The sequence below is a fragment of the Apis mellifera genome, linkage group LG14 (genome assembly GCF_003254395.2).
Source record: "Apis mellifera strain DH4 linkage group LG14, Amel_HAv3.1, whole genome shotgun sequence".
Classification (NCBI taxonomy): domain Eukaryota; kingdom Metazoa; phylum Arthropoda; class Insecta; order Hymenoptera; family Apidae; genus Apis; species Apis mellifera.
Window position 1 is genome coordinate 7031874 of NC_037651.1, and position 27416 is coordinate 7059289.

General features: G+C 40.7%; 1 protein-coding gene across 3 annotated transcripts in view; it reads left to right on the forward strand.

Annotated features, from left to right (window-relative positions):
* The window catches only part of LOC408455 (zinc finger protein rotund), a 195188-nt gene that overhangs the window by 53128 nt on the left and 114644 nt on the right, over positions 1 to 27416 (forward strand). Inside the window, exons 1-2 of one of the 3 annotated variants that reach the window (XM_006562988.3) lie at positions 2441 to 3321; positions 8294 to 8608. In XM_006562988.3, the coding sequence (XP_006563051.2) occupies positions 2923 to 3321; positions 8294 to 8608 (714 nt within the window). In that variant the 5' untranslated portion in view covers positions 2441 to 2922. Of the gene's footprint in view, positions 1 to 2440; positions 3322 to 8293; positions 8609 to 27416 lie in introns of those variants that run through there. The other 2 variants (XM_003250144.4, XM_016916252.2) reach the window with 2 other exon arrangements.

Genomic DNA, 27416 nt, shown 5'->3' on the forward strand with positions numbered 1-27416 from the left:
GGGCGAGCGAGTAGAAAGCGGAGCAACGGAGAAAAAGCGGAGGAGAGAGAAGGAACGGCGAGCTTCCGCTTCCTTATGCTCCGCCGCGGACTGCATCAACCAGTCGCACGGTCGCGCTCACATAAGAAACTGGGATTCGAGAGGCAACCCCCTTCTCGCGAACCGCGACGCGGTTTCCGTGAGCGGAACAGAAGAATTCGGTAGCCGGGGATCGTCGTGCTCTCGCGTGCTCGTGCCAATTCCTTCCATTATTATTATTATTATTATTATTGTTATTATTATTATTCTCCCCTCCCTTCACACCCTTTTCCCTCTCTCACCCCTTCCGACCCTTGGACGGATCGGACGGATTGGCCAAGGTGAGAGAGTCGTCGTCATCCTCGTCGTCCTAGTCGTCCTCGTCGTCGTGGTTGTTGTTGTTTATAATTGACTCGGCCACGCTCGAATCGCGACTAAGCGGCCGCGTACCCCCACCATCGCCCGTCCGCCGGGGCCGAATACGTCCGATCGCGTACGGAGATTGGCGAGAGGGCATCCGGCCCGTCGGATCGGGTCCCGTCGCCGCGGCTCGCCCCGTCTCGCCGCTTTTTCGGCCCGCGCTCGGCGAATCGCGTGTCACCAACCGCCCCACCGCTACTCTCTCCGGACGATGAAGAAGGGAGGCCATCGGGCCTCCTGGACGACGGCTCGCATCATCCACGTAGGGAAGGAAGAGCGAGGAACGAAGGAGCGAAGCGAAGTGGAAGAGGAGGAGGCGATGATGCCCGGGGAGGAAGGTGCCGGGATCCCGATGGACGGTTGAAGGACGATGTTCCTCGATGCGACGGGAAGAGGAGGATGTTCCTCTTCCATTCCGTTTCCTCTTCCTCTTCTCTCTCTCTCTCTCTCCGCTTCCTCTCCCACGCGCCGCGCTACACCTCCTCTTCGCGCCCGGGGACGGACGTGCCCGTCCGAGGGGGAGGAGGGACGACCCGAATGGGAAGCGTAGACACAACAAGCAGCCTAGAGGGAAGTGAGATCGTGCGTTAATGACCGGTGGTTGGCCGCTCGATGACGCCGCTCCGCGCCGATGAGGAGGGACGAAGAAACGAAGGAGACGAAAGAGGGAAAGACAGAGGGGAAGAAGAGAGATCGTGCGAGAATACGAAGGAGGGGAAGAAGGAGGGAAGAAACGATCAACCAAAGTTCCTATTTTTCACGTGTTTTATGCGGTTATCGCTTACGATTAACAAAGTAGGACGTAAGAAGAGAAGAGGGAGTTGGTCGAGGGTTTGGTCGGGGCCGAGGGGCTGCCTGCGCCCATCGTCCCATCCTCGCCCCCCCGTGTCCTCCTCGTCCGCCAAGTGGGTGGAGGGAAAGAGGGGTGAGCGCGCGGTACACGCGCGTACACGCACGCCGGATACCTCGTGCCCGCGCCACCGGGGACACCCTCCCGCGCTAATTAGCCAGCCAATTAGAAAGGCCGCGGCCATGCGTAATGAGCTGCGCGCGCAAAAGTTCCTAAAACGCCACGATACAATGTTTCTTTCTCAAATGCGGATGCCTCGTCTCGCCGCCCCGCTTAACTTGTATCCTAGGCGACCACTCGTAATATCGTATAAGGCGTAAACGCTAAGAAAACGTAGGGGATATATATATAAATAATAACGATAATAATAATAATAATAATAATAATAACGATAACGATAATAATAAAGAGTAATAATAGTAATAATAATAATAATAATAATAAAGAAATAAAATAATAAGAAAGAAAGAGTTGGCTGGATCGAGAGTTCCTCTCGTTCGGAAGGAAGATGCTTCCTAAGATGCTGTACGTCACGAGGCCGTGTGATTCTTCGTCGGAAACGTGAAATACCTTCATCCCCGAGGAAATGATAGAGATCGAGGAAGCATAGTGTATAGTCTCGCAGCTGTGTCCAGATTCGCCAGGCAATAAAACACGTACGAATTTAAGAAGAGAGAGAAGAAGAAAAAAGAGAGAAAAAAAACAAAAAACAAAAAAAAGGAACAAAAAAAAAAGAGAAAAAAAAAAAGTCTGGATGGCTGTGCGTTCTCTGGCTCCCGAACGGACAGAAATTGTGTAAAATTGTAAAATTCGCGAGATTTTTCGATCGTTCGCCAATCCACGTTTTAATCGCTCATCCGATCATTCACTTACTTTACCCTCCCTCCCTCCTCCTCTCATTTTCTTCCCCTCCCCCTCCCTTTTCTCGATCCTAGGCCGCGCCACGTGGCTCCTCTTTGAGCCAGGGATCCCTCGACGAGGACACGATCTTCGGTGGTTTCGGATCGACGGTCGGTGTTTTTTTAATCTAAATCGAGAGCGAGACGATTCTCTCGCGATTAATAAATCTATATATATATATATATATACATACTTAGAAAATTAAGAAGAGCAAATCTATATATATATATATACATCTATATTATATATACATACACTTGGAAAGCGTATTTAATTATATATTCCTATACACACATGCAAGGGACACATGTACAGGTATTTTAATAACCTCGCGTATAAATAAATAACTACTAGTAGCTACGTTATAAACGGCGGCGTGTTCCGAAGAGGAGAGAATAGGGGATATTATTCTCTCCCTTGTATTTTTTATTGAACACCAGAAATCGGATACTTGAAAAAGGAGGAGGGTGAGAGGAGGGGAAGAAGAACAGCCCAATTTTGCATTTAATTGGAATATCGGAATTATTTATTTTACACCATCACGTCGGGAAGGAGGAAGCTTGGAGAACGCACGGAGCGGCGAGGACGAGAGAGAGAGAAAGAAAAAAAGAGAAGAGTTGAAATTTTTTTCGATCCACGTAAAAGGGAAAGGAAAAGGAAAAAAGGAAGGATAGAAGAGGAGGACGCGTAGAGAAAGTGAAGGAAAGAGAAGGAGAGAGAGATTCTTCCTTTTGATGAAACACCAGATTGAAAGAAACGCGGAGGAGAAGGGCGTGGACGAAGGGCACGTGCGAAATATGTCGACGATGAGCGTGGTTTCGAACTCGTCCGTCGAGGTCGACTCGGATTCCTCGAACGACGCGTCGAGCAAGGACGATGGGCCCGGCGAGCAAAAGTTCATCCTGCGTAACGAGCTGTACAACAGCCTTCTCGCGAGCGCCCTCGGGAAGACGGTGCTCAACAGGCACCTCAACTTCAAGGAGCAGGGGATTAATTTTAATCTGGCCAATCTGAAGGATAATCTGAACGCGCTCGGCGCCCTTAAAGAGCTCAAGGATCTCAAGGGTTTGACCGTGAGCAGCGTCCCGGCTTTCCCGAGGAATCTAGCTCTTCACAGGGAGGACCATGACGAGGTCAGAGTCTCTACCCTTCGTCCCTCTCTGTTTTCTTTTTTTTTTTCTTCTTCTTCCATCCACGAATTTTTATTCGTATTCGCTCGACAAGTATTGTTTTTTTGGCTTCCTTTTTTCTTTTTCCTTTCTTTCTTTTTTCCTTTATTCTTCGAAGGATGATCGTTCGACAAGCGTTGTTGTCGTTGGAAACGATGTTAGCGTTCTTCTTTCGCGAGATTTCGCATAGTAAGAAGGAAGGGTTCGATGATTTCGAGATTGGCGGGAGATGGAATGGAATGGATGATTATATGTATATATAAGAATTGTTCGAAATCGAAATCGAATTTTATCATCCTCACCCGCAGAATCGGGTTAACATCGGGTTAAACGAGTTTCCTTGGAATCATAATTATGGGGAAGAGCGTTGGTGACAGCGAGATGGCGATTTTTTACGTAAAAAAGTAGAAAAGTTCCGCGGTAAACAGTTGCCTCTTCTCCTCTAAACCCGTTCCAAACTTGCAGCATCAAGATCAATAATCCCCGAAAGATTCCGCGTCCCTCACTGACCTACCCTTTTTCTCGCGATTTCAAGCAAAAGCCAAAATGGAAGAAGAAGAAGAAGAAGAAAACAAATTCACAAATTCTCCCAAGACAAGAACGGTCGAAAGTACTCTCGAGCAAACAAATCAATTCTTGCCGAGAGGAAAGAGTTAAAAATTTTGCGACCAACTTTATCTTTAAAGAAAAGATGGGGAAGGGGGAGAACGGAAGAAGAAGAAGAAGAAGAAGACAAAAAAAAGGAAAAAGATAGAAAAATATCGCGACTACTCCCGACGTGTATATCACCCCGTATATAACATAAGCGTTCCACTTTTCGCGGAAACGGGCGGATTTCCACGGCGATAGTTCGAAAAGAATCACGTGGCACTTGACACATAAGTCTTGGGAGGGGAGGGGGGTGGAAAAGTTAGCGGGCTACTCATGTATAGTGCAATACCTAATGTAACATCAGGCCAACGGAAAACAAAGAGATATTTTTGATAGTTGTAAGGGAGAGAAAATCCTTTGTTTTTGCTCGACAATTATCCTCTTTCTCCCTCCATCGATTCTTCGATTCGCTTTTCCAAAACTACTTTGTCTACTACTTTTCGCCGACAACTGGCTGCCCCACTTCGCTCTCCCTTCATTTCTCTTGCATCCTCCTCTCTTCGAAATCGTTCGTCCCCTTCAACCCTGTTGTTCCTCATCGAAAAGATCAAATCCTCGTGAGAAGAATTAACTTCTCCTCCTCCAAGAATTCCGTTGAAAATGATCGAAACACATCTGATCTTTCTTTCAAGATCAGATCCTTAGATCGTGGAACTCGAATTATCACGACGTGGTATTTTTTTTCAGCAGTGTAAACAACCGTTTGCGGACACGGTTGTTTCAAAAAGGGAGGGTGAAATTTTTTCCCTCGGCTTAATTCATTAACTTCCGCGAGCGTGGCACACCCCGCTCCTCCGTCGACTTCCTGTTGCTTCCTTTTGCTCCTGGCCGAGTTATCGCCGCGAGGCAACTTTTCTTGGCACGTTCGCGGTTTTGGCTCGGCTCGCTTGATTCCACGACGACCACTCTTGACCCAAATCCATGACGCACTTTTCCCCTGGTTTGTTTCCCTCTCTCTCTCTCTCCCTTCATTCCTTCCTCTTTTCGACGCCGAAACGTCTCGGCGCGAAAAATATACAGTCCAATTACGAACTTTGGCTTCCCTCTCCTCGCGTTTTTTTCGTCTTTTTTCTGGCTGGTAATAATTATCACATTTCTCTCTCTCTTTCTGCGCGATGAAAATTCTTTGTTCTAAGTAAGAGTAAGAGAATAATTTTTTTCTTAGAAGTTTGGAGGAAGAAAACATAGGCGAGGGATAAAAATTTGAAATTAATTCGATATCGGAGGAAATTTTTCTCTTTCATTGGATAAAAGTGTTTTCAATTGTTTTCTTCTTCATCTTGAAACTTGAGTTGTATAACAAATCCTTCTTTATATCAAGTTCGAAGTTTCAATTAAGCAATATCACTTGGATATTTGAAAATTTTTTTAAACGATCGAAAATTTCAACGATTTCTTGAACTCGTTTCCATTGATTCGCTCCCCTCCTTAAATATATATAAAAAGAGTATTGAAACCTTTTTTTATTTTTTTCGTTCGTGACATATTTTTAGAGGCGGGTGGAAATATTTCTCAGAGACTTGATCCGCGATACGAACTTGTTCCGATCTCGAGAGAAATATTATTCGTTAACGAAAATGATCGAAAAGGAGTTTCGACCGATTCCTCGATCCCTTTTGAGGATCACACGCGCCTTTGTACGTACGTGCGAGACTAAGGAGAGGAGAGAAATGCGCAGAAGGTCGGTTGGAGAACGTTGTAATTAAGCGCGGGGCAATAATGAAACGCATCATCCCCCTTGGTCGAAGAAATAACAGCCCTTCGGGGACCCCGTGGGGATGGCCCTTTGAGGAACAAGAAATCCGACTTCAAACCAGCTTTCTCACGCGTTAGACGATCAATTAACAAATCTAACTCTGCCTGGTGGTTAATTACCCGTAATTTTTTACTCGGATTTGACGGACGTGGTAATATAAACGGGGGATGAAATAGAGAAAGAATTATTCCCTGTATAGAGGGAAGAAATTGATTTTAATAATCCTTTTCCTCGCATTCAATTTTTATCATATCTTGAAACTCTTTCCATTTCTTCGTGATTGAATTATAAAAATTTTTTAATGTTCCACACGTGCGAATGAAAGTCGAATAATTTTCAACGAAATCAATACTAATTGTTTTTTTGTATATTTGAGTATGCGTTATAAATTGGTAATTTTAATTTAATTTGGATCTCCATTTGTTAAAAACCTCAGCTATCGATAACGAAAACGTGTTACAATTCGGATGATTCGTTATAGCGCACATATTATGGAATATCTATATACTCGATATACTCGAAGCGCGCAGGGATAGCTATATAGATAGACAGATTCCCCGAGGTATGAAACTATAGAGTTGATGTTAGAGAAAAATCTTAACCTCTCCTACAAACCGGAATTCTATTTGCGTTTAAAAGAGAGGATGATAAAACCATCATTCTGTAATCTTGGAAATAATAGCCACGATAAGAGGATTATATTCGCTGTATAACAATGACGTAACATAAAAATCTGAATTTTATTTTCCAACCTTTTAGTTCCAGCGATCCTTGTCGCGGAACGTCGCATTGTTTCCAAGCTTATCTGAAATCGTATCTGAATAAACTTTCCCCCCCTTTTTTTCATTTATTAAGTAACTAAAACTAAATTCTTTTTATTCTCTTAAATTAGATCGATCGATGGTTAAATACGCACGTAATTCGATAATTAGAAAAGTAATGGAAATTTTCAACGTGGCCACACGTGCCACACACAAAGATCAGTATCACGGATGGATAAAAGGTGATTCGATCGACGATTATCGAGATCCTCCCCGTTCATTATCGCGCGTTTCATCATCGTGATTGAAGGATCGGCATAAGAACGTCGTCGAATTTTCGAATATATTCGTTGGAAAGGAAGGGTTGGGTTGCGTTCGACGAGGTATCGATTCACCCGACATTTTTCCGTTCCTTGGTTTCTCGTCCATGAATTTCTCATTCGGGGAAACGAGTCGATCGTTGCGCAATTACGTACAGTCGAATTCGCGGGGACGATTTATCCTCGTCCGTCCGTTCCTTGGATCCCTTGGCGGATCGAGATATACACAGAATAAATAGATTTCTTAATTCCTTCTTTTCTCTCATTCCCCCAATTATCCCCTATCCTCCCGAATTTTTTCGCGATTTAGTTTCATTCGAAGATCACGATAGAACATGAGTGATTTTCTTTCTCGGGACGGGAGGAAAAAATTGAAAGATGAGATTGAAATTAGAGATGATTGAAACGATCTTTCGAAGATGAAGATAATCGGCGAGAAAAAGTGATTTTTTATCCCCTCTTCGATTCGAAATATTGAAAGACAAGAAGCTCACTAAAGAATTTTTATTCTTCTATCAAGTAAACATTGAGTTTATGTACGAAGAGATCGTGATGATTTTCCATGATTTTCGAAGATTTAATTTAATTTAATTTAACATTCCAAACGAAAGATTTATCGGCAAGCAACGATCCTATCCCTAGATAGGATAGGTTTTTCAAACGTTCGAAAAAAAAAAAGAAAAGAAAAGAAAAGGAAAAAGAAAAGAAAAAAGAGAAAGGAAAACGAAAGTATATACCTGGGTTATTTTAAATAAAGTTTAATACTAGCCGCGAGTAAAATGTATCGCGGCGAGCAACTTAATCGGAAAGGGGATCTCGTTTTAGCCCCGGTTCAGGTGTCCAGGCGCCATCCTCGCTGATTTATCGATCAATTTATTAATGGGTCAGCTCTTCTCGTGCGTTCGATCATGAATATCCGATGAAGCAGCCAGGACAGACGAGGAAGCCTCATAATTACTGTGATTAATGCTCGTATCGAGGGGATTAATTCGCCTGGCCGAGCTTATTCTCGAAAATCGCGGGAAAAATCTTCTTCTTCTTCTTCTTCTTCTTCTTTTCATTCCATTCTCGTCTCTCACTTAATTTCCTTCATTTCCTCTCTTGTAATTTCTTCTTCTTCTTTTAAAAATCGAATTTACGAGCAAAAGCAAAAGCAAACGAGAAAAAGAAAATCTCCTTTCGATTTCCATTTTCTTTCCCTTCCTTTTTTATTTTTCTTTTCCCTCTTTTAATAATAATATATTTAGAAATTATTCTTCACCAAGTTTTTGATTGGTGGATGAAAGTTTCGTTCGATGAAACGAATAAAAAAATAAAAGAAGAAAAAAAAACCACGAACGAGCAACAACGATGAAGAGATATTCAAATCTCAGCAGGATCGTTCGATCGATCGTTGCAAGATCGATCGATACAACCCAATTAACCCCTGTCTTTCCTTTCTTTCGCAGAAAGCCTCTTTCGCGTGGTCAGAGGGTGGCGAGGAGGGTGGTGGAGGCGGCGGAGGCGGCGGCGGAGGGGGAGGCGGAGGTGGAGGAGGAGGAGGAGGAGGAGGAGGTGGCGGCGGGGGAGGAGGTACGGCCGGAACCGGAACAGGGAACACGGGCCCAACGGCCAGCGGGGGCGGTGGATTGGCCCATTGGGTCAGCGTGATGGCGGAGCACATCCACAATCCACACTCGGCCACCGGGATGGGCGGTGTCCATCATCAGCAACAGTCACCCCCTCAACCACCCTATCCGTGGAACAACGGCCTCTCCGGTGATGTGAGTACACGAAACAATTTATTTGACAAATTTTCTCTCTCTCTCTCTCTTTCTTTATATCCTTATCTCTCTCGAATCATCGCGTTATCTTTATATGATGTCGATGCTGTGCGTGTATATGTATATGTAGATTTTTTTAACGAGAGATGTATCAAGAAGTATATCGTTTGCACGATATCGTTTATTTTATTTTTAGAAAGATTGGTAGAGTTTTGATTCGTGAGCGTGTAATTTTAATAAAAAGTGCGCGTAATTGAAATTAAGGGACGAAGAGTATATAATATTCGTGTATATAATATTCGGATGATAATATATTTTCGTTCGAATGGAATTAAATTGAAAGGAAAAAAGAAAGAGAGAGGAGGAGAAGGAAAAAGGAGATAGAAGATAAGGCGAAAAATTTTACGAATGTAAAAATTATATTATTGAACGATGTTTTGAAAACGTCGTTTCTAATCGACGTACAATAATCTTCGCTTCGCGTGAAATTTATTTATTATTTAAGTCGGCTTATCGCGCGATCGTTTCGATCCAAATATTTATCGTTTCCATTGATTGGAACGTGTTCGTGGAATCGTCCGCCTCGGGAGGTTACTTGTCGAATATACGCGTCGAAATTTTCATAACACGGGAGATCCAGTCGTACTTTTGTTTCCTTAGTGCGTAGTCGCGTCGTGCCCGTGCCGTGCTCGAATATTATATCCAGAAAATCGAAGGTAGGATTTTTATTTCAAAGCGTGTATTCTTTTTATCGCGTATTTTTTATTACGCGTATTGCGAGATATAATGAAGATGTTAGATTGATCGTAAAATTCTGTTGATCGATACGTTTGTACTTCTGGAAAAAATGTTTATCATTGATACGTTTTTGTCAATAGAAAAATATGTAGTAGGAGATATTTATCGAGGATGAGAATGCGTGTTAAATTTATTGTATTTTGTAGGATTGAAAGAATCGTAATGTTAGTTAAATAACTTTAACAGAAATTGCGTTTTTCAAAAAACAGACAGAATTTTCGATCAATCTAACGTACTCCATCTTTTTCTCTTAATATAAATACTACATTCTTAAAACTTGAAATTTAAAAAATATCTAATAATCAAATCTCGAATAGAATCAGTAGATTTCAAAATTGTAATTATTAATCGCGAAAAATTTTAACAATGTAGATTTGGATCAAAATATCAGAAAAATTGGAATGTTCGTCGCCAATCCCAATCAGTTCCCAATCTTGGCATCAAATTTAAAAAAAACTCTCGTCTTTTCGATTTCTCGTAGTCGAATTAATAGCCAAACTTTTTCGTCGATCATGATCGAAACGAGTCGTAAGAGATGGCCGTGACGATACAATTCGAGAATTAATTTTATACGCGATATTATTACGCGAGTAATAATTACGAGGCAGGGATCGGTTAATTGGCAACAAAGAGACCGGTGGAGTTTCAATCAATCGAAATTTTTACGACCGCGACTCGTTTCTTTCCCTCTTTGCTCACTTTTATATATATATATATATATATATATATCTCGAATAAACGATTGCAGAATCGTTCCCAACCGGATGTCCTCGTCCAAGACATGTATCTCTTTATACTTTTATTAGCTTATCTATATATCTTTCTCCCTCGAACTGGTTTCTCTACGAATAATTGCGAATCGAGTCGATTTCGATAGAGATTAGGAGAGATGGAGAATTATTATCGCGAAAGGGGGTAGTTTTACGGAATCCTCGATGAGTTTAATCCGATTTCGTATTTAATATGAAAATTTTTTTCGATAAATAATATCACTGGAATAATTTTGATCCTCGATTGTATAATCGTAAAGTCAAGTGTATCTTTTTCAAAAAGAAAACGAAGATTAGATAAAAAGAGGATAAATGTAAATTTAATAATATATATATATATATATTTATCTTTCTCTCTTAATTTTCTTTTCGAAAAATATCGAAAAGAATTTTTGTTATTAGTTACACTGTTAGTTCGTTTATGTGTATTGAAATCTCATTCCTCGTTTTAAAAAAGAAATATTAAGTCGGTTTGATGACTCGTCCAATGTTTGCATTCGCTCCAGCTTTCTACTTCTTCCTTATTTGATTTTTTTCCTCGCTTCAAGGGTAGAATCCTAATGAGATCGAAAGGATTCTCTAAACTCTCTCTGTCTAAAAAGAAAAAAAAAATCTGAGAAAGCAAACGGTTTTTTAACGGACGAGACATATAGACAAAAAAAAAAAAAAAAAAAAAAGAAATGAATGAAGGAACACGAGTATTAAAATCGCCCCCGGAAGACGATGCGCCGTTAACTCGCGATCTCGACGAGGAAACGCGCGAAAAAAAAAAGGATCTCTACCCCTTTTTTTTTTTTTTTAAGTAGGTACCCCTATTTTAATCTCCCTCTCCCCTTCCTCCCCGTGTTTCCGTACGAGAATCCTGCATAATTTGGACGAGGAAGAGGAAGAAAGGAATTTGGAGGGAAGACAAAGAAGTCTGCGTGGATGCTGCGTGAGGAAGAACAAAAAAAAAAAAAAAGAAGAAGAAGAAATTGATGGATGGTGAAAAAAGGGTTAAAGATCGCTTTGCATACCTCTTGCTCCGCCCTGAGGCGGTAGGAAGAAAAAAAAAAACAAACAGACGGAAGCGCGAAAAAAAAATGAGAGAAGGGTTGATTTGAATGTGCGCGCGGATTCGAGGACGCGCCGTTAAGGGTGAAACTTTCTTTTCGACCGCGAAACGGCACCCTTGGGTCTCCTCTTCTGAGAGGAAGTCCCATTTTCATGCTTTTTTCTTCTCTTTTTTTTTCTCTCTTTTTCTTTTTCTTTTTGGCGCGATTGTTTTGCCTTCTCGCGAAATAACGATAAGAAAGTATCTTTGACTTTTCGTGTATTTTTCTTCTTACGAGAAAGTTCTTTGGAGAAAACAGTACGTTTTACAAAAATTGATCGTCCCACTGAATTTCTTACGTTAATTATCGACGATCAAATAATCTAAATTCCATCTCTCTTTGGAACTATTTTAAAAAATTTCCATAGAATAATCCAAAGATAGTGATAAATAATAATCCAAAGATAGTGACGCATATTAATATATTAATTTCTTAGGTGTTAATTCACTTCTTCACGATCGACGAATTATCATCGTCCCTCTAAAGAAGAGCAAAGAAACGGCGCGAATTGAGTGAATGAAAAAAATTTTGGAAGAAACTCAAAAATACGTATACTCGATCAGAACTTAACTTTTCGAATCACCGTCTGATTTTGCCAACTTTGACAAAAAAAAAAAAGAAACTCGAAAAGGAACGTTACGTTACGTCCACGTGTCCAACGCAAGGTGAGACAAGGAATTCTGGTTCCCCGGATCATGATGACCAGGAATGGCAGGGTGTCCGAGGGGTGGGGATTCAGGTGGCGGGGATGCGGAAGACGCTTCCGTGGGCTCTGTCCCGAGGATCAGCCGGTTTTTTGTCTAGCCTCGGGACCCACGCCAATACCCACTCTTGGAGTGGAAAAAACAAGGAGCCACGACAATAAGGGGACGATTTAAATAATCCGCGGCATGCAAATGCCCCGTACATTCTCACGGGACGGGCCGACGCGCGGGGAGGAGGCGCGGGGGGTTGTTCGAGGCGAGAGGAGAGGAAAAAAAGGGAAAAAGGAAAAAAAGAAGAAGAGGAAGACAGAGGCCCGAAGACAATCGGGCGATCTGCATACGGACTCATACGGGTAGGCCCCAACCCCTTCGAGTGTCGTGCGAGGATGATCGAGCGAGGAATCTAATTGAGGGATCTCTTTTCCCTTTTGTTTCTCCCCGTAACGTTTCTTCCCGGACGGATTTTGTAACCGTGAACTTTTTTCGAAGAGTTAATTCTTTGGGAAATGACTTGGGCTGCAAGTTTAGAAAAAGTGTTGGTGGGATAGGATTTGTTTTGGATTCTTTCTTTCTTTCTTTTCGGAAGGGGGATGGAAGAGGAGGATTCTTTCTTTCGTTTTATTTTTTGAAAGGATAAGAAAAATGGGTCGGAAATTTTTCGATAGTCTTCTTCGTGAATCGTTGATTCTCTTCTTCTTCTTCGAATTAATTTATTCCCTTCTTTTAACTTTCATTATAAAGGAAAAAAAAAGAATTCGAACGAAGAAGTTACTTTTCGGGTAGAGAAAGGAATGGTAATTTTGTTCTCCTCTTCGAACTTAAAATAGAAACTTCTCCAAGTTCGTTTCGAAATAAGAAAAAAAGAAATTTCTTCGATTGGAATACTCGAATCTCCTTACGCTTTAACAAATTACAATTCCTCGATACGAGGAAACGTGTTCCACCTTACGAAGAAAGAAAAGAAAAAAAAAAAGAAGAAGGGGGAGAAAAAAAAAGAAACTCTCGAAAAAGAAAAAGCGCTCGAGGAACGAATACTGGGTCGTAGTTGGTATTCGAAACTAGACCAAGGCCACGCTCTGCGCCTCGTGCATCAGAGAACAAGGGGGAGGGGAGGGGGTTGAAGAGGAAGAGGCAACGCTGAGAGGTGCCCCTGTAAACACGTTTTCGGATGTTGTAATCTGTCGCTGGTTTCGCCCAGCGGGTGGTCAACCCTTTTTCCATGCTTTTTTACGCCTGCCCGACCTTAATCCCTTAAAACGCTTAGAGCAGCTCTTTAGGGTAATTTCTTCGAAAGGAGTAGGGGAGGTTAAACTATCGAGGGGTGGCCGGATTCATCCGCCGAAGGCGAAGATGCAAAACACCTTGGAAAACACCGGCCCGAAGCGGCTAACTGGAACACTGCCGCGTGAGAGTAGTCCCGCAAGAAGCTACCCCATGAAGATTATGCAAAAAAAGATTCTTCCACCCCTTTAACCACCGGTTTCCTCTCGTTCCACTACCCTGCCACGCTCTGCCGGGACGAAAATTAAAATAATGGCCGTGCGCGCCTGCTGCCAATTTTTATCTACCATGTTGTACCCCTTCCCTCTTTCGAGTTTCCTCTCTTTTTTTTTCTTTCCCTCCTCTCCTCGCCGTTCTTCCTTCTTTCACCTTCGTTCTTCCAATTTTTCTTTCCAATTGTCTCCTTTCCCTTCTCTCTCTTCGTTGTTTTGTTCTTAACTTTGTTATTCTTATCTTCCTTTTTCTTTCCTATCAATCTCTTTCTCTCTCTTCCTCGTTCTATCCTCCATTTTCGTTTAAATTTCTCCTTCAACTTTCCTTTCTTTTTCTTTTTTATTTTTCGAGCTTCTTCGAATTTTTCCTCTTTTAGTTATTTTATTTTTAACTTCGTTATTCTTACCTTCCTTTTTCTTTCCTACCAATTATTCTCTTTCTCGTTCTATCGTTCTTTTTCGTTTAAATTTCTCCTTCAACTTTCCTCTCTTCCTCCCCTTTATTTTTCGAGCTTCTTCGAATTTTCGAATTTTTCCCTTTTCTCTTTTCCTTACTTTGTTCTTCTTCGTTCTTATCATCTTCCTTTTTCTTCCCTTTCGAAATTAAATTGCTCCTTCTTTCGAATTTTTCTCCCCAACTACCCCTTTCCCCTCTTCGTCGTTCTATTCTTTTTCTCCTTTCAAATTTTTCCTTCAACTTTCCTCTTTTCCTCCCCTTTATTTTTCGAGCTTCTTCGAATTTTCAAATTTTTCCCTTTTCTCTTTTCGTAACTTTGTTCTTCTTCGTCCTTACCATCTTCCTTTTTCTTCCCTTTCGAAATTAAATTTAAATTTCTCCTTCTTTCGAATTTTTTTCCCCAACTACCCCTTTCCCCTCGTCGTTCTATTCTTCTTTACCTTTCAAATTTTTCCTTCAACTACATCCTTTTCCATCTCATTTTATTTTTCTAGTTTATTCGAATTTTTCCAACTATCCCTCCCTTCTTCCCTCTCTTTTTTCGAGCTCCGTCTTCGTTCTTCGTTTCTCCCTTCCCACTCGCCCCCCCTTTTTTTTTCCTTTTTATTTTTTTCCCGGGGATGCAAATCGTGGCGCAACGGTATTTTTGTCTCCGCTCGACGTGAGACAAAAAAAAAAAAGAAAAGAGGAGGAGAGAGTGGCGCGTTACAAGGGGAGGGGGGGGGGCCGGCTCATTGTCTCGTTCACGGGTTCGTCACGGGGGTAGCAACCCCTTCCTTGGCCGATCTGGATCGGCTAATGAATTTCCGCGTAACGTATCGCGGATCGAGAAAGGGGTTGCCGTCAATTTTTTCCGCGATTTTTTTTCCCTCTGGGACCGGTCTCCGTGCACACGGGGACTCAACGGCTGTTCTGGTTTCGTATGGGCTTTTTTTTTTTTGGAGCTCGATATTTTTTTTTTTCGGAGGAGGAGGAGGAGAGTCAGTGTCGCGACGTCAACATTCACTTTTGAATAACTCTCGTTCACCCTGGGAATTTTTATTATTACTTTTTTTTTCCATGTGTATATATATGTATACATATATATATATATTTTTTTTTTCATAATTGGATTTTGCACGCAGCATAGTAATGGGGTTTGAATTCGTTGGTTTAATTCATTTGGATGGATTGTTCGATGGAAGGGAGGGGGGATGAATAAATAGGGACCAGAAATAATTTCTGGTATGATTCTCCTTTTGTTGTGATATTATAATTTGAAATTTTTTTTTTCTTTTTTTTTGTAAACGTTTCCATGCAAATGAATTGTAAAATTTCTACGACTTCAAAGAATTCTTTCCTTTGGTTGAAAAATAAATTTGCACTACGAAAATAATTCTTCCATTACGATAATTCAACGTAATGCAAAATTTCTAAGATTCGCAAAAATTTTTCTTCCCCTCCCTCGAATATTCCGATCGAACATTGGATCGTCTCTCGTTAGAAATTGTCCCGTAACGATTGAAACGATATATTTCACGTTTATTTCCATTTTTATAGTGTTTTAAAGTTAAAACAGATTCTATCGAAACGGTCTTCCGACTAAAATTCTCGAAACTTCTCCCAAGAATTTATATTATCGGGGGGTGAAAAAAAGAAAAGAAAAGAAGAAAAGAAAAGAAAGAACGGTTTCGTTGGAAATCGATTCGCGGGAAGGGTGAACGTACTCCGGAGGCTTGGTACTGGCACGGTGTAGTCTGCGGAAATGGAGAAAGAGACGAAAGGGAATCGGCGAGGAATCGTTCCGCCTGGTCGGACACGGATGGAAAACGCGGATCGAGAAAGGGGCCATAACTCTGTCCCCGGGCCCAAATGTTGTGACATCGTGGCCCGGCAGAAGGGATTCCTCGATTCTATGCTTGTCCATTGTCTCTTGGTCTCCGCGGGGGGTTGTTCTTGGAACACCCGGGGGGTTCGTAATGGAGATATTGGAAAGTGTGAAATTTTTGGGGGGATGAAAAAAATGGGACAGTTTGCGGGGAGGGATTGGATCTCTGACGCGGTGGGAAGTTTTCAAAATTTCTTTTTTTAACTTGGAAGAAAACTTCTCGACGCTTCACGAATTTAAAAATAATTGAAAAAAGTATTTCAAGTATCAATCGTTCCTCGTCTTTTCATAAACCGTTATTTCTGGAACTCTATTAGAATTATTCTTATCTTAGCGTTAAAATATCTCTACAATTATTAGACGAATATAAGAAGAATCCTTTATAAATAATTATCACCGTTCAAGAGGAATTAGAACTTTAGCTTAGCGATACTTTCGAGATTCAAATATTCTTCCAACTGCAAAATTAAATAAAAGAGACCGGGAAGAAAATCCAATGGGCGATCCAACTTCTAAGAACTTTGAAAGAATCTCTCAATACCTAGAATACACTCTTTTCACGTTCGAACGTAGCCGCGAAGCTAGACGATCGATCAATCGGAATACAAGAAATCTCCAAATCCAAAAAATTTTCGAAAAAGCTCCATTCGCAATCGTTAACCAAGAATCCGATTGGAAAAAGAAGAAGAAGAAGAAGAAGAAAGAGAAGAAAGAAAAAAAATTAGCACCCATGAGAGACACAATCCCTGTACATGCGTTTCTTCCGGAGAGAAAGAGAGAGAAGATCACCCTGGATAGAAGAAAAAAAGCGTGTCTTGGTGGAAGGGGTGCAGGTGAGAGGGGTGCGTATGCAGATGACGGTGAAAGTGGAGTACAAAGGGCCCATAGTCTCACGCTATTGTGGCCCCCAGGTAAAGATAAAGGTTGGCTCGCCCCGAGGCCGAGCCAGCCATACTCCTCCTTGATGTCTCTTTAATTTTTATTAATGACAAAGAATTTGAATTTCTGCATCGGTGATATGGGAACGATCCTCGGCTACGTGACTCGGACGAATCTCCCGGTTGCCGGGGATTCGTCGCCCATCGATCATAATTATCCGGTTTACGGGACGGGTTACGAGGTGTCACGAGGAGGAATTTTATACGGCGAATCGAGCGAAAGATTTGACAGTTTTTTTTCGAGAGAGAGAGAGAAAGAGAAAGAGAGAATGATATCCGAGTTTTCCTCGGTCGATTAACGTTTCCTCGTTTCGATGAATTTTCGATTGATTTCTTCTTTCAAAAATTTTATTCTATTTTTCCTCTTTCTCTGTTGAAGTTAGGAAGTGAATTGTACTTTCTCGATTTCAAAATTTCTTTGATTCGTTGAAAGATGTTTAGAGGATGAGGATATTATTACTTTTGATTATATGCGAGATGAAAATTGTATTTCGTAAATTTTATTTTATTTCGAAGTGTTAGGATTATTTCTTTACCTAGTTAATTTGAATTTTGTACATTTTGTAAATTTTATATTATTTATTTATTTATTTATTTCCATCCCAAGGCAGGAAATGGATAATGATTCGATGATTTCTTTGATTCGTTGAAAGATGTTTAGGAGGATGAGGATATTATTATTTTTGATTATGTGCGAGATGAAAATTGTATTTCGTAAATTTTATTTTATTTCGAAGTGTTAGGATTATTTCTTTACCTAGTTAATTTGAATTTTGTACATTTTGTAAATTTTTATATTATTTATTTATTTATTTATTTCCATTCCAAGGTAGGAAATGGATAATAATTTCTTATTCTTCGATGATTACTCGATAGATCCTTTGATAGAGCGTTTAAAAAAGAGTAGGAAGAAGACGTGGGAAGAAGATTGCGTATATATTTGCGTAAATTTTATTTTATTTGTGTTTTTCTTTTTTTTATTTTATTTCGAAGTTATATTTCCTTATTTCTTTTCTCTTTTTTAATGTTTAAATAGATATGCATTCAATGGGAATTTGCATGTACATTTTGTAAATTTTATTCTATTTATTTATTTTTGTATCGAATGGATTTTTCGTTTTCCGGCTTTGAGAGATGTTTGCGTTGCCTTTACGCGAACGTAAATTTACGTAGCAAAATATTAAATGTACGCGTAGTTTTATTAAAATCCGCAACTTCGATCTTTCTTGCGATGCTTCTAGTTATCGCAACATTGCGATAAATTATTAATTTTTTCTTTCCCCCTCCCCCTCTCTTTTTTTTTTTATTGTAATTCACGGAGAGTTAAGAAAAAGTTTAAAATTCGTTTGCGGAGTCGTGATTAAAGAATCACGATGAAAAGAATTTTTAATCAGGAAAAATCGGGTTGAAAAAGAGAAATAATAGAGCGTTGAATAGACCGTTTCTAGTCAGTAATTGAAAAATCTTATTGAAAAGATTTATAATCACGAAAATGTATCGAGATAAAAGGATAATATTATTACTTGAATTTTTGACTTGGAATTGATCGCGAAAGAAAGTCCCAACAAAATTTCCAAATGACTAAAAGATTCGAGAAAAGAATCGAGAGAGAGAGAGTATATATTTAAAAACTAAGAACAAAACAAATTGGCTGCACAAATTTTTGTTTGAAATATCGAAAAATCGAAAGATTTTGCGATTTAATTCTCTCTTCTTGGTCGAATTAAATTTTTCGGATGGTTTTTGGAAGAAAAAAAGACACGATCCCGGCCGAGTTTTCGAAGAGAGATTCTCGCTCGCGAAGAGAGATTCTAATTAATGCATACCGTGTTGTCAGCTCGTTAAAGTGGCGCGTAGAAACTCGTGTCGCGAAGAAACAGTAGGTTCAGTGTTTTAGACGGCCACGTGTTTTTTAATGACGAGTAGCAGATGCCGTGGCGTTTCATTGAATCGATCGAAGGGGGCTCGATGTCTCCCACGTCTTTTCTTTCTTTCTTTCTTTCTTTTTTTTTTCTGTTTTTTTCGTCAGACAGACCCGTTTTGGAAGCAAAGGAAAGCACGCTTGGGAAAAAAAAATCTGTATCTGTCCGAACCTGCATTCCTTTCATACCGAAACCGGATAAATAACGAGACTTGAAAATTAGTTCGAAAGGAAAGGGAAAAAAAAAATATATTTTTAACGCGCGTACTTCTTTATCTTGGATTAGTGTTTAACTTCATCGTAGTGCAAAATTGACCCATTTCAAATTTTTTTTTCACGAGTGAACATATTTTTCTTTGGCAAATATGGGGAAGATTAACAGTTTTTCTCTTCTTCTTCTTTTCTTTTTAGGCATTTCAAAATTTGGAATGCTTAAATGCCTACTTCGTTCGTTCGACAATATTGAAAATGATATTCGTCAATGATCTTGTCGCAATTTCTAAATTTCATCCCCAAAAGTAAAGACTCGGGATAAAAAAAGAAATGTCACAAATATTGGCGAATCAGGAGGAATATTATTTTGACGCATTTCACTGTGCGATAAAACATTTAACCGTGTTTTTGTCTCTTCACAGGAATTTTACGTTTAGCTTAAACAACTCGGATCTTTCTACGATATTACTTCAACTTGAACCATTTCTTCACGAAACACTTCCACATTCCAGATTCTAACTGTTGATAATTTCGGAATACTACTTAAAAAATCACGAGGGAAACAAAGAAAGGAAAAAGAATCTGTCAAAGTTTCAAAGATTTTCACACAACGATACTGGACCACGATCGACGGAAGGAATAAAATTAATAAACGGATGGTTAAAAATGAGATTGGGGGACGCGTTCCTGGCGCAAATTTCGAAGGGAAAGGACGCGTGAAAAGTTTAGGCGATTAAAGTTTCAACCAGTTCTTCCCTCGTCGCACAATCGCGATTTACGGAAGTTGCCGCGAGGGAGGTGGAGGGAAGTACGGTCGAAAGAAAATCGCGAAAGTTCAACTGCTAAAAGGGATTTCCACCCCTTTTACCTCCTTTTCCCCCTCCTCCTTTCCTTTTCTTTCCTTTTCTCTTCTTTTTTTCTTCCCTCCACCCTTTGCGAGACGAGATCGAATCGCCCTTTCGAACACACCACCGGTCTCGCCTCCGCCATCCCTTTTCCACCACTGGAGAGAAAGAGGAGGAGGAGGAGGAGGGGAAGGAAAATTGTAAATACCGCGATCAAACGAGGAACGGAAACGAAGGAGGGGTTGGAAAATTGCGAGGAGGGATACGCGAAGAGAAGGGAAAGATGAAAACTTGGAAGGCAGCAGCAAGTTGAAAGAGATTTCTGACGATATGCACGTGTTCCTCCCCCCTCCTCATTTTTCCACCGGTCGAAATTTCCCCGGTGGAAATTTTGAGAAACAACCGCGGAGGGAGGGGAATTTTTTTTACCGTTGAGAGGGAGGAGAAGAAGTGGAAGAGATGGGGGAGAGGGAGGAATTCGGAGGCAGGGAAAGTTTAAAAAAGGAGGGATGGGATATTTGAGAGAGTTTAATGAAATAGTTGGGAAGAATTAGCGAAGATTCTTTGGTTAATTTTTTTTTTTTTCCAAGGAATTTCCCTTTCGATTCTCCCTTTCGAGATTTTTACGCGAAATAAATACGATGTAATTGGATATTAAGCAACTGGAATTGCTCGATCAATCGATAATATTATTTACATTTATTTCGATATTCGGTATTTGGTATTTAAGTTTTCGAAAAGGATCAGTATCTCGTGCGAAATAAAAAAATTTTAAGAGATCAATATATCAAGAGGTGTTCGACTACCAATTAATTTATTATTACGAATTAAATTATTATTAAATACACTTATTTCATTTTAAGATACTGATTTTATAGAATTGATATTTAAATTTTCGGGAACGATCAGTATCTCGTACTCGAAATAAACAAGATTTTAAGAGATAATATACGATATCGATTATACATAATTGATATATAAGTTTTCGAATAAGATTTTGAGATAATACGTTAGATTATGGTTCGAAAATCCAGGATAGATCGAGGTGCTACGTTTTCTCGAGGGCGAATTGTGCCCCTCTTTGCGAAGGGGAAGAGGGAGAGAAGTTGCGTGTCTCGCATCCTGTCCGCCACTTAATGAAAAATAGAGAAAAGGAGCCAGGAGGGAGGTGGAAAAAAGAATACCGGTGGAAATATCAGAATCGATATTTGACCCCCGACGGGGGGGGCGGGGGTGGGGAGAGGAGAAGAGTAAAACGGGAAATGGAAGGAAACTGAACTGGACTGGCCTTTGAGGAACGCTGGCTACCAATGTTGCCGCCATCTTTCCGATATTTGATGGATCTCGAGAGAGAAAAGAGGGCGGCTTCTTCCATCTGTCGCGCGATATTGAGGATCGAAACGGGAGAGGTGGCCATCGAGAGAAAAAAAAGGGGGATTTTCCTCCGGTTATTTGCGAAATTAAAATATTCCAGCAAATATATGTGTGCATATATGTATGCGTGTATTTATTTTTGAAATCTTTGCGCGGTGGAAATCGACAAACGCTGGGGATTTGTTAAATAATTAGGATTGTGGAAATTTGAAGGATAGAGGAAAAACGGAGAAAGTAAAAATATTTGTAAATTATTTGAGATTGAGGAAATTGGAAAAGATTGGAGGAATAGAAAGATAGAAAGAGATATTTCTTTTTTTCGCATCCTTCGAATTTGCCAAAATTGGAAAAAAGAAAAAAAGAAAAGCATCTGAATAATTAAAAATGCGAAGGGAGAAATCGAGAAACGATAAGTTTAGGTATAGAATTCGAGTTTAATAGTTTTTAAGAATGCAACAGTTGAACGCCGCAACTGGAAAAAATTAAGAATAAACTCTTTATCGCTCGAGTATTTATCACCGACGACCGTTCATAATATATGAACTCCATTATCCTATTAAGCTCCCCCTCCGTGTTTTTTCACCTTCCTCGCGATGAAGGTAGATTATTTTAAAATAACAATTTCGTCTAATTGCCCGGACGAAATTCAATCGAGACGAATTATTCAATTGTCAGTATCCAGAATAGCTGAATCATTGGATGAGAGAGAAAAAAAGAAAATATAAAAAATTTCTTAAATAAAAAACAATCGTGATTGAAATAATTATATCACAATTATCGCGATTAGTAATTCGATTGCAATTGCACGTCGACCAGGATTATTTAACGCAACAGATTAAAAAAAAAAAAAAAAATTTCAACTCCCTTCTATATATATCCCCAAATATATATCTACCTTCGAGTGGAAATCACTCCATCCCCCCGTGTCGGTTTCGAGATCGACCCGTTTCCCGTTCGGTCGCAAATTATTCCGCAATGCGCGTGAATTAGCCCATAAAACCGGATGAATAACGTTGACCGGGGGTGTCGCCGCGAACTGGAAGTTGCCATCGATGCAGAGAGAGAGAGAGAGAGAGAAAAAACAAAAATGAAAAAAGAAGGAAGAAAGCAAGCATTGGGGGGGGAGGAAGGGAAAAAAAGAGAAGACGATGCTTGGTTTTGGAGTATGAGCGAGAACGAGCGTGACGAAGATCGATATCTCGAAAAAAGGGAGCCGCCGAACGGAACGAGAAGAGAAAAAGGAAAAGGGGGGGAGGGAGGAAAGGAAGGAAGGAAAAAGGCGAACGAAGAGAACTAAGCGATTTAGCGGGAGAATGAACGTGGAAGGGTCACGTGGTTTGCCGGACTTTATGGATTAAACTGCGCGGAGAAACGAAAGGGAGGGAACATGATAAACACTTGGGGGAAAATTTTTTTTCTCGAAACTGGAATTCAATCGTTGTGATCGTTCTCGAGTTCGAAATTTTAAGAATCGAAAGATAAGATGATACGAAGTGATAAAAAGAAGGATAATAACAAAGAGAGATAAAATTTCGTTTCTGTTATTACTTAACTCTTTCGCATTTGGTCGAAGTGGAGGAAATTCTTTGAAAGGATAATTTTCCTTCCTTCCTGTTGAATCGAGCACGAATCGACAAAGAATGAAACGAAATTTTGAGTCGCAACGAGTTATTATTATATTCGCGGGGATGGATATTCGGCGGAAGATAGGATTTTGCGGCAGGAAGACGTTACCTTCCTCCTCCTCCTCCTCTTCCTCTCCGCCTCTCCCTTCTTCCTCCGCGCAAGGAAAGGGAAAACAAAGAACGATCCTTCCATCCCGCGTGGATCCGTGGGCGGAGGAGGAGGAGGAGGGTGGTGGTGGTGGTGGTGGTGGATAGAGAGGAGGCAGGTCGATGGGGGATGTTAACGGTTCTGGTCAGTCGGAGGGCAAGAGAGATATTTTTATAAAATTATTCGAGGCCCGAGGCGGCCTCTATCTCGCCGGTGCGGTAGTTTGATGAAAACAGGAAAAAGGGAGGAAAAGGGCGGCACTCGCGGAAGGGAGGATGGGCGGGTGGGGGAGGGGAGGAGAAAGAAAAAGAAAAACCGGCCACCGGAGGATCGATATCGAGCCCCCCTCTGGAAAAAAGGAAGGGCGGGAAAGAACGAAGGTACAAAAAGGAAGAGATCGTGGCGGAGAGAATGGAGGTTGGAGGAGGAGGAGGAGGCGGAGGGGGAGGAGAAGGAGAAGCTGCGGGGAAGGGGTAGTTTGAGGTACGACACCGTCTCTCCCGCTGTATAAAACGCATCGCGGGTTCCCCGATGCACGGGTGCTAAACGCGTGCTCGAATTAAACATTCAATCTACCGTGACGCGAATCCGAATTCGAGTGAATCTCTCGAATGTCGAGAGAAGGAAAACAAAAAAGAAAAAAAAAAACATGGAGGGATCTCGTTTTTAATCGGTCGCTATAAAAAAATATTCCGATTATTTTCTTCTTTCGACTGTTGTACTGTATCTTATTATATATATACGTATATAATAAGATACAGTACAACTTCTTATATATAATTTATATACGGAGGAAGGGGGGTAGAGAGAGGAAGGGTTCGCTTCGAAAATGATCCGAACGTTTAAGAATCCTTTTTATCCCTCGTTTCGAACTCTCGATTCGGTCGATAAATCGATCGAATCGTTACTAAATTACTATATACTAGACTGTAGAAATAGTCGGTTTAATTGGCTTATCAACCGGGACGGTTAAATAATAAAGGGTAATCCTTGGATAATAAATGATTTTCAGAAAACGTCATTTACGCTTACGATTGAATCCGAATTGTGTATCTTCCGTATCTTTTATTTACAACGTCTATAAATATAATATTATCGTCGGATTAACGAAAGAAGCACTAGCACACTTCCACACCAGGGAGAAAGTCTATTCCAGCGCGAAGGAAAAGAAACTCCATTAGAAAAAAAAAAAAGAAAGAAAGAAACAGTGATGAGAAAAAAGAAAAAAATCCAGAGAGATCTACCGAGAACATCTAGCAAAATTAGAAATTAGGAAATAGTACGTAGACGAGAGGAGAGGAAGGGAGGGGGGAGGGAAGGACGAAGGAGGGAGAAAGGGGAGGGAGGGGCGGGAGGGAGGGAAGGAGGGGAAAAAAGAGAAAGGATAAAAAGAAAAGGGGGAAAGGAGGGAAGCTGGAAGTTGGTAGATCTCGAGAGGCGAGTTAAACGGCGAAGGAAAGGGTGGAACGGTGAAAAGGGCGGGATGTTGAAGCGAAATTGCAAGAAAATTCGCCCCCGTTCCCCTTGAAAACCCCCTTTGGTGACCGATGAACGTACGGTAGATCGAGAAATATAACTTCTTTCGGCGGTTGGTACGAGGAGTGGTACGAACGTGAGGAGGTGGAAAGAGGAGGAGGAGGAGGAGGAGGAGGAGGAGGAGGAGGAGGTTGGGGGAAGGTTGGCGGAAAGAAAGAACTGCTGGAAATGACGCTCGTACGGACGTGGAAAAAAAAAGGATGGAAAAATATCAGGATCGATATTCGACCCGGAAAAAGGAGCAGCGCTGCCCGGAGGAGGAGGGGGCGGAGGGGAGGGAGGGGGGAGGAGGTGGGCCGGGGAGGAGGAGGAGGAGGAAGAGGAGGAGGAGGTGGAGGAGGGTCGGTGGAGTTGGCGGAAGAGAAAAGTGAGAAAAAGGAAGCGGCGTGCACCCGGAGTACCCGGGGGCTGCACTTTGAAGGAACGTACAATGGCGAAACGTTTCTCTCCCTTCCTCCACCACCCTCCTTTCTCTTTCTCTCTCTCTCTCTCTTTCTATGCTCTCTCTAATATTTGCAGGAACGGGTCGAACCGACCGCGAATCGTCGCCCCTTTTCACGTGATAATAAACGCCACTCCATCCACTTTCCACCCTCCTCCCCTCTCACGTTTGTTTTTCTTCGCCCACGAGTCCATCCACCATGTACGGACACCCTCCCCCTTGAAGAAAGATTCTTGATCTGGACGAGGATACGACTGCTCGAAAATTGGAACGTTCTTTCTTTTTTTTTTTTTTTTTTTTTTTTTTTAAGGACGTTTTGGCTCCGTTTCCGTGGATTTTGGATCATCTCAATTTTCTGGATCGAGAGAGAAAAAGGATAGTTGAGATTTTTTTCTCTTGAAAATTTGAAATTGCAAGAATTTCTCTAGGATTTTATCATCTATCCCCCTTCTTGCGTACGAGATTGTTGTTTTACCCGGTTCGTCGAAGACGCATAGGGGGATGAAATAACGGTAAAGTTGGTGAAAGGGGGAGGTGTACATCCCTTTGCATCGATTGCATTTTCAAAAATAACGAAAGCCTCGGCGAATAAAAATACAAGAGGATGGATTCGCGACTAACAAAGGGAACGCGATATTCCTCGCGAATATCTATTTGTTAAATATATATATATATATATTGGTTCCTTGTTAAAATATATATATCCCATATTTCATCGAATAATCCATCCTTACGACAAATCATCCTTATATTAATATTTGCAGATTTCATAAAAATATTTCCGCCCCTCCCACTTTTTAATTCCTCGAATTTATAATCGCGAGGAATTATCGCCTTTTATTATCAGCAACTCCCAGCTAAAGGGGTAAAGTTTCGTCGCAGGTAGAAAGGAGGGAGGAGAGAGGAGGTTTCATCCACCATCTGGATCTCTAATATCGATTCGACGATCACCTCGATCGATCATCGCACACTCTACGAGCTTGTCTTCCTTTTCTCTTTTTTTTTCTTTTTTCTTTTTTCATGCAAATGGAGCCGCGACGATTGGCAAGAGAGAAAAGCGTCTCCTTCAAGGGATGGGATTGATGGAGGGAGGGTCGTGAACTTTGATTCCTTCCTCCCGTGGAGAAAAAAAATGAGCGATTAGAAGGATAGTTGTGCGCTTGTGATCCACGTATTAATCTCGAGACGGCGATCTCTCAATTCTCGGTTAGAAATGTTCTAAATATTCCGACATGTGTGCGTCGAGAGATTTATCGTTGCTGCGAGGAGGGAACGATGGGAAGATGTCGTGGAGGCGAATTGCGGGGATGAAAGATTCCCTTTGAAGTTATTCTCTTTTTCCACCAGTTTAACGAACGTTAATTTCAGTTTCATTTTGAATATATAATTTTCGCGATTAATTAAAATTTGATTTTAATATGATTCGATTGAAAATAATGGAATAATATTGAAAAGATATGTAACATTATTAAGGGGCTTAATAATGTTGAAGATTAACGAGGTGATGAGAATTTTTGAATAATTACGCGTATTGGAAAAATTTTAAAAGTTTTCTTTCTCGAATCATTATTTACTTTTAAATTGAGCTTTCACTTGTCGCCAATGTAATACTTTTTTCACGATACGATGGATACGATGAATATAATACTTGGTTAAAATTAAAACCAGAGAATCCTTGGATAAATAAATGATCGGAGGTTATTGACAAGTCGAGGACAAAACAAGTTAGAATATCAGAAAATATCTGATATAACAATAATGGTATTAGACACATGTATTATTTCGTAATCCACGTCGAGTGTTTCGATATATTCCAATCTCAATATATCATATATTTCAGGATTCATAAAAGAGTCACGTCGACTTTAAGAACTGTCTTGATCCTTTAATAAAAATTATTGAATCACGAATTTCGAATGTAATAATATTCGTTTCTTCGAAATTAAATTTTAAAAGGCAAGACCTTCAAATAGAAACACGAAGAGTTCTTCAAAAAAAAATTAAAAACAATCGTCTTAATAATATTCGTTATCCCATCTTGCAATCTAAATGAGATTTAATAATTTTCATCTCTCGCGTGCCAAAATTCTTGGAGACAAAATTCTTGGAGAGGAAGACAATTATCGATAAAAATCGTTGCTCGACGACGTATCAAAGTCAGCGTTGCCGGACGAAGACGTAAAAAAGAAGAGAAAAAAAAAAAAGGAAAAAAGAAATCGAAGGAATGGAAAAGAGGAAAAAGCGGGGAAAAAAAATCGATGACTCTCTTTCAAGCATCGGATATTCCTCATCGTCGTATCCTGGATATGAAAACGAACGATCGGACGGAGAAAGAACGGCGAATGAACGTCGAAAATGAAAATGGACGCGTTTTTCAGGGAACACATCAGGGATGTATATTGGATCTGCAGCACATTGACGGGGCGATATTTTTCTTTTTTTCTTCTTCTTCTTCTTCTTGTTTGTTCTCGAGCCAAGTGCAATCCCGAAACATTCGAATAACTGTCGATTTCTTTTACGTCCTCCTCTCACGTTAGATGTGTAAATTTTTCGAATTGGCAATCGTCGTAACTTTTAAAGGGA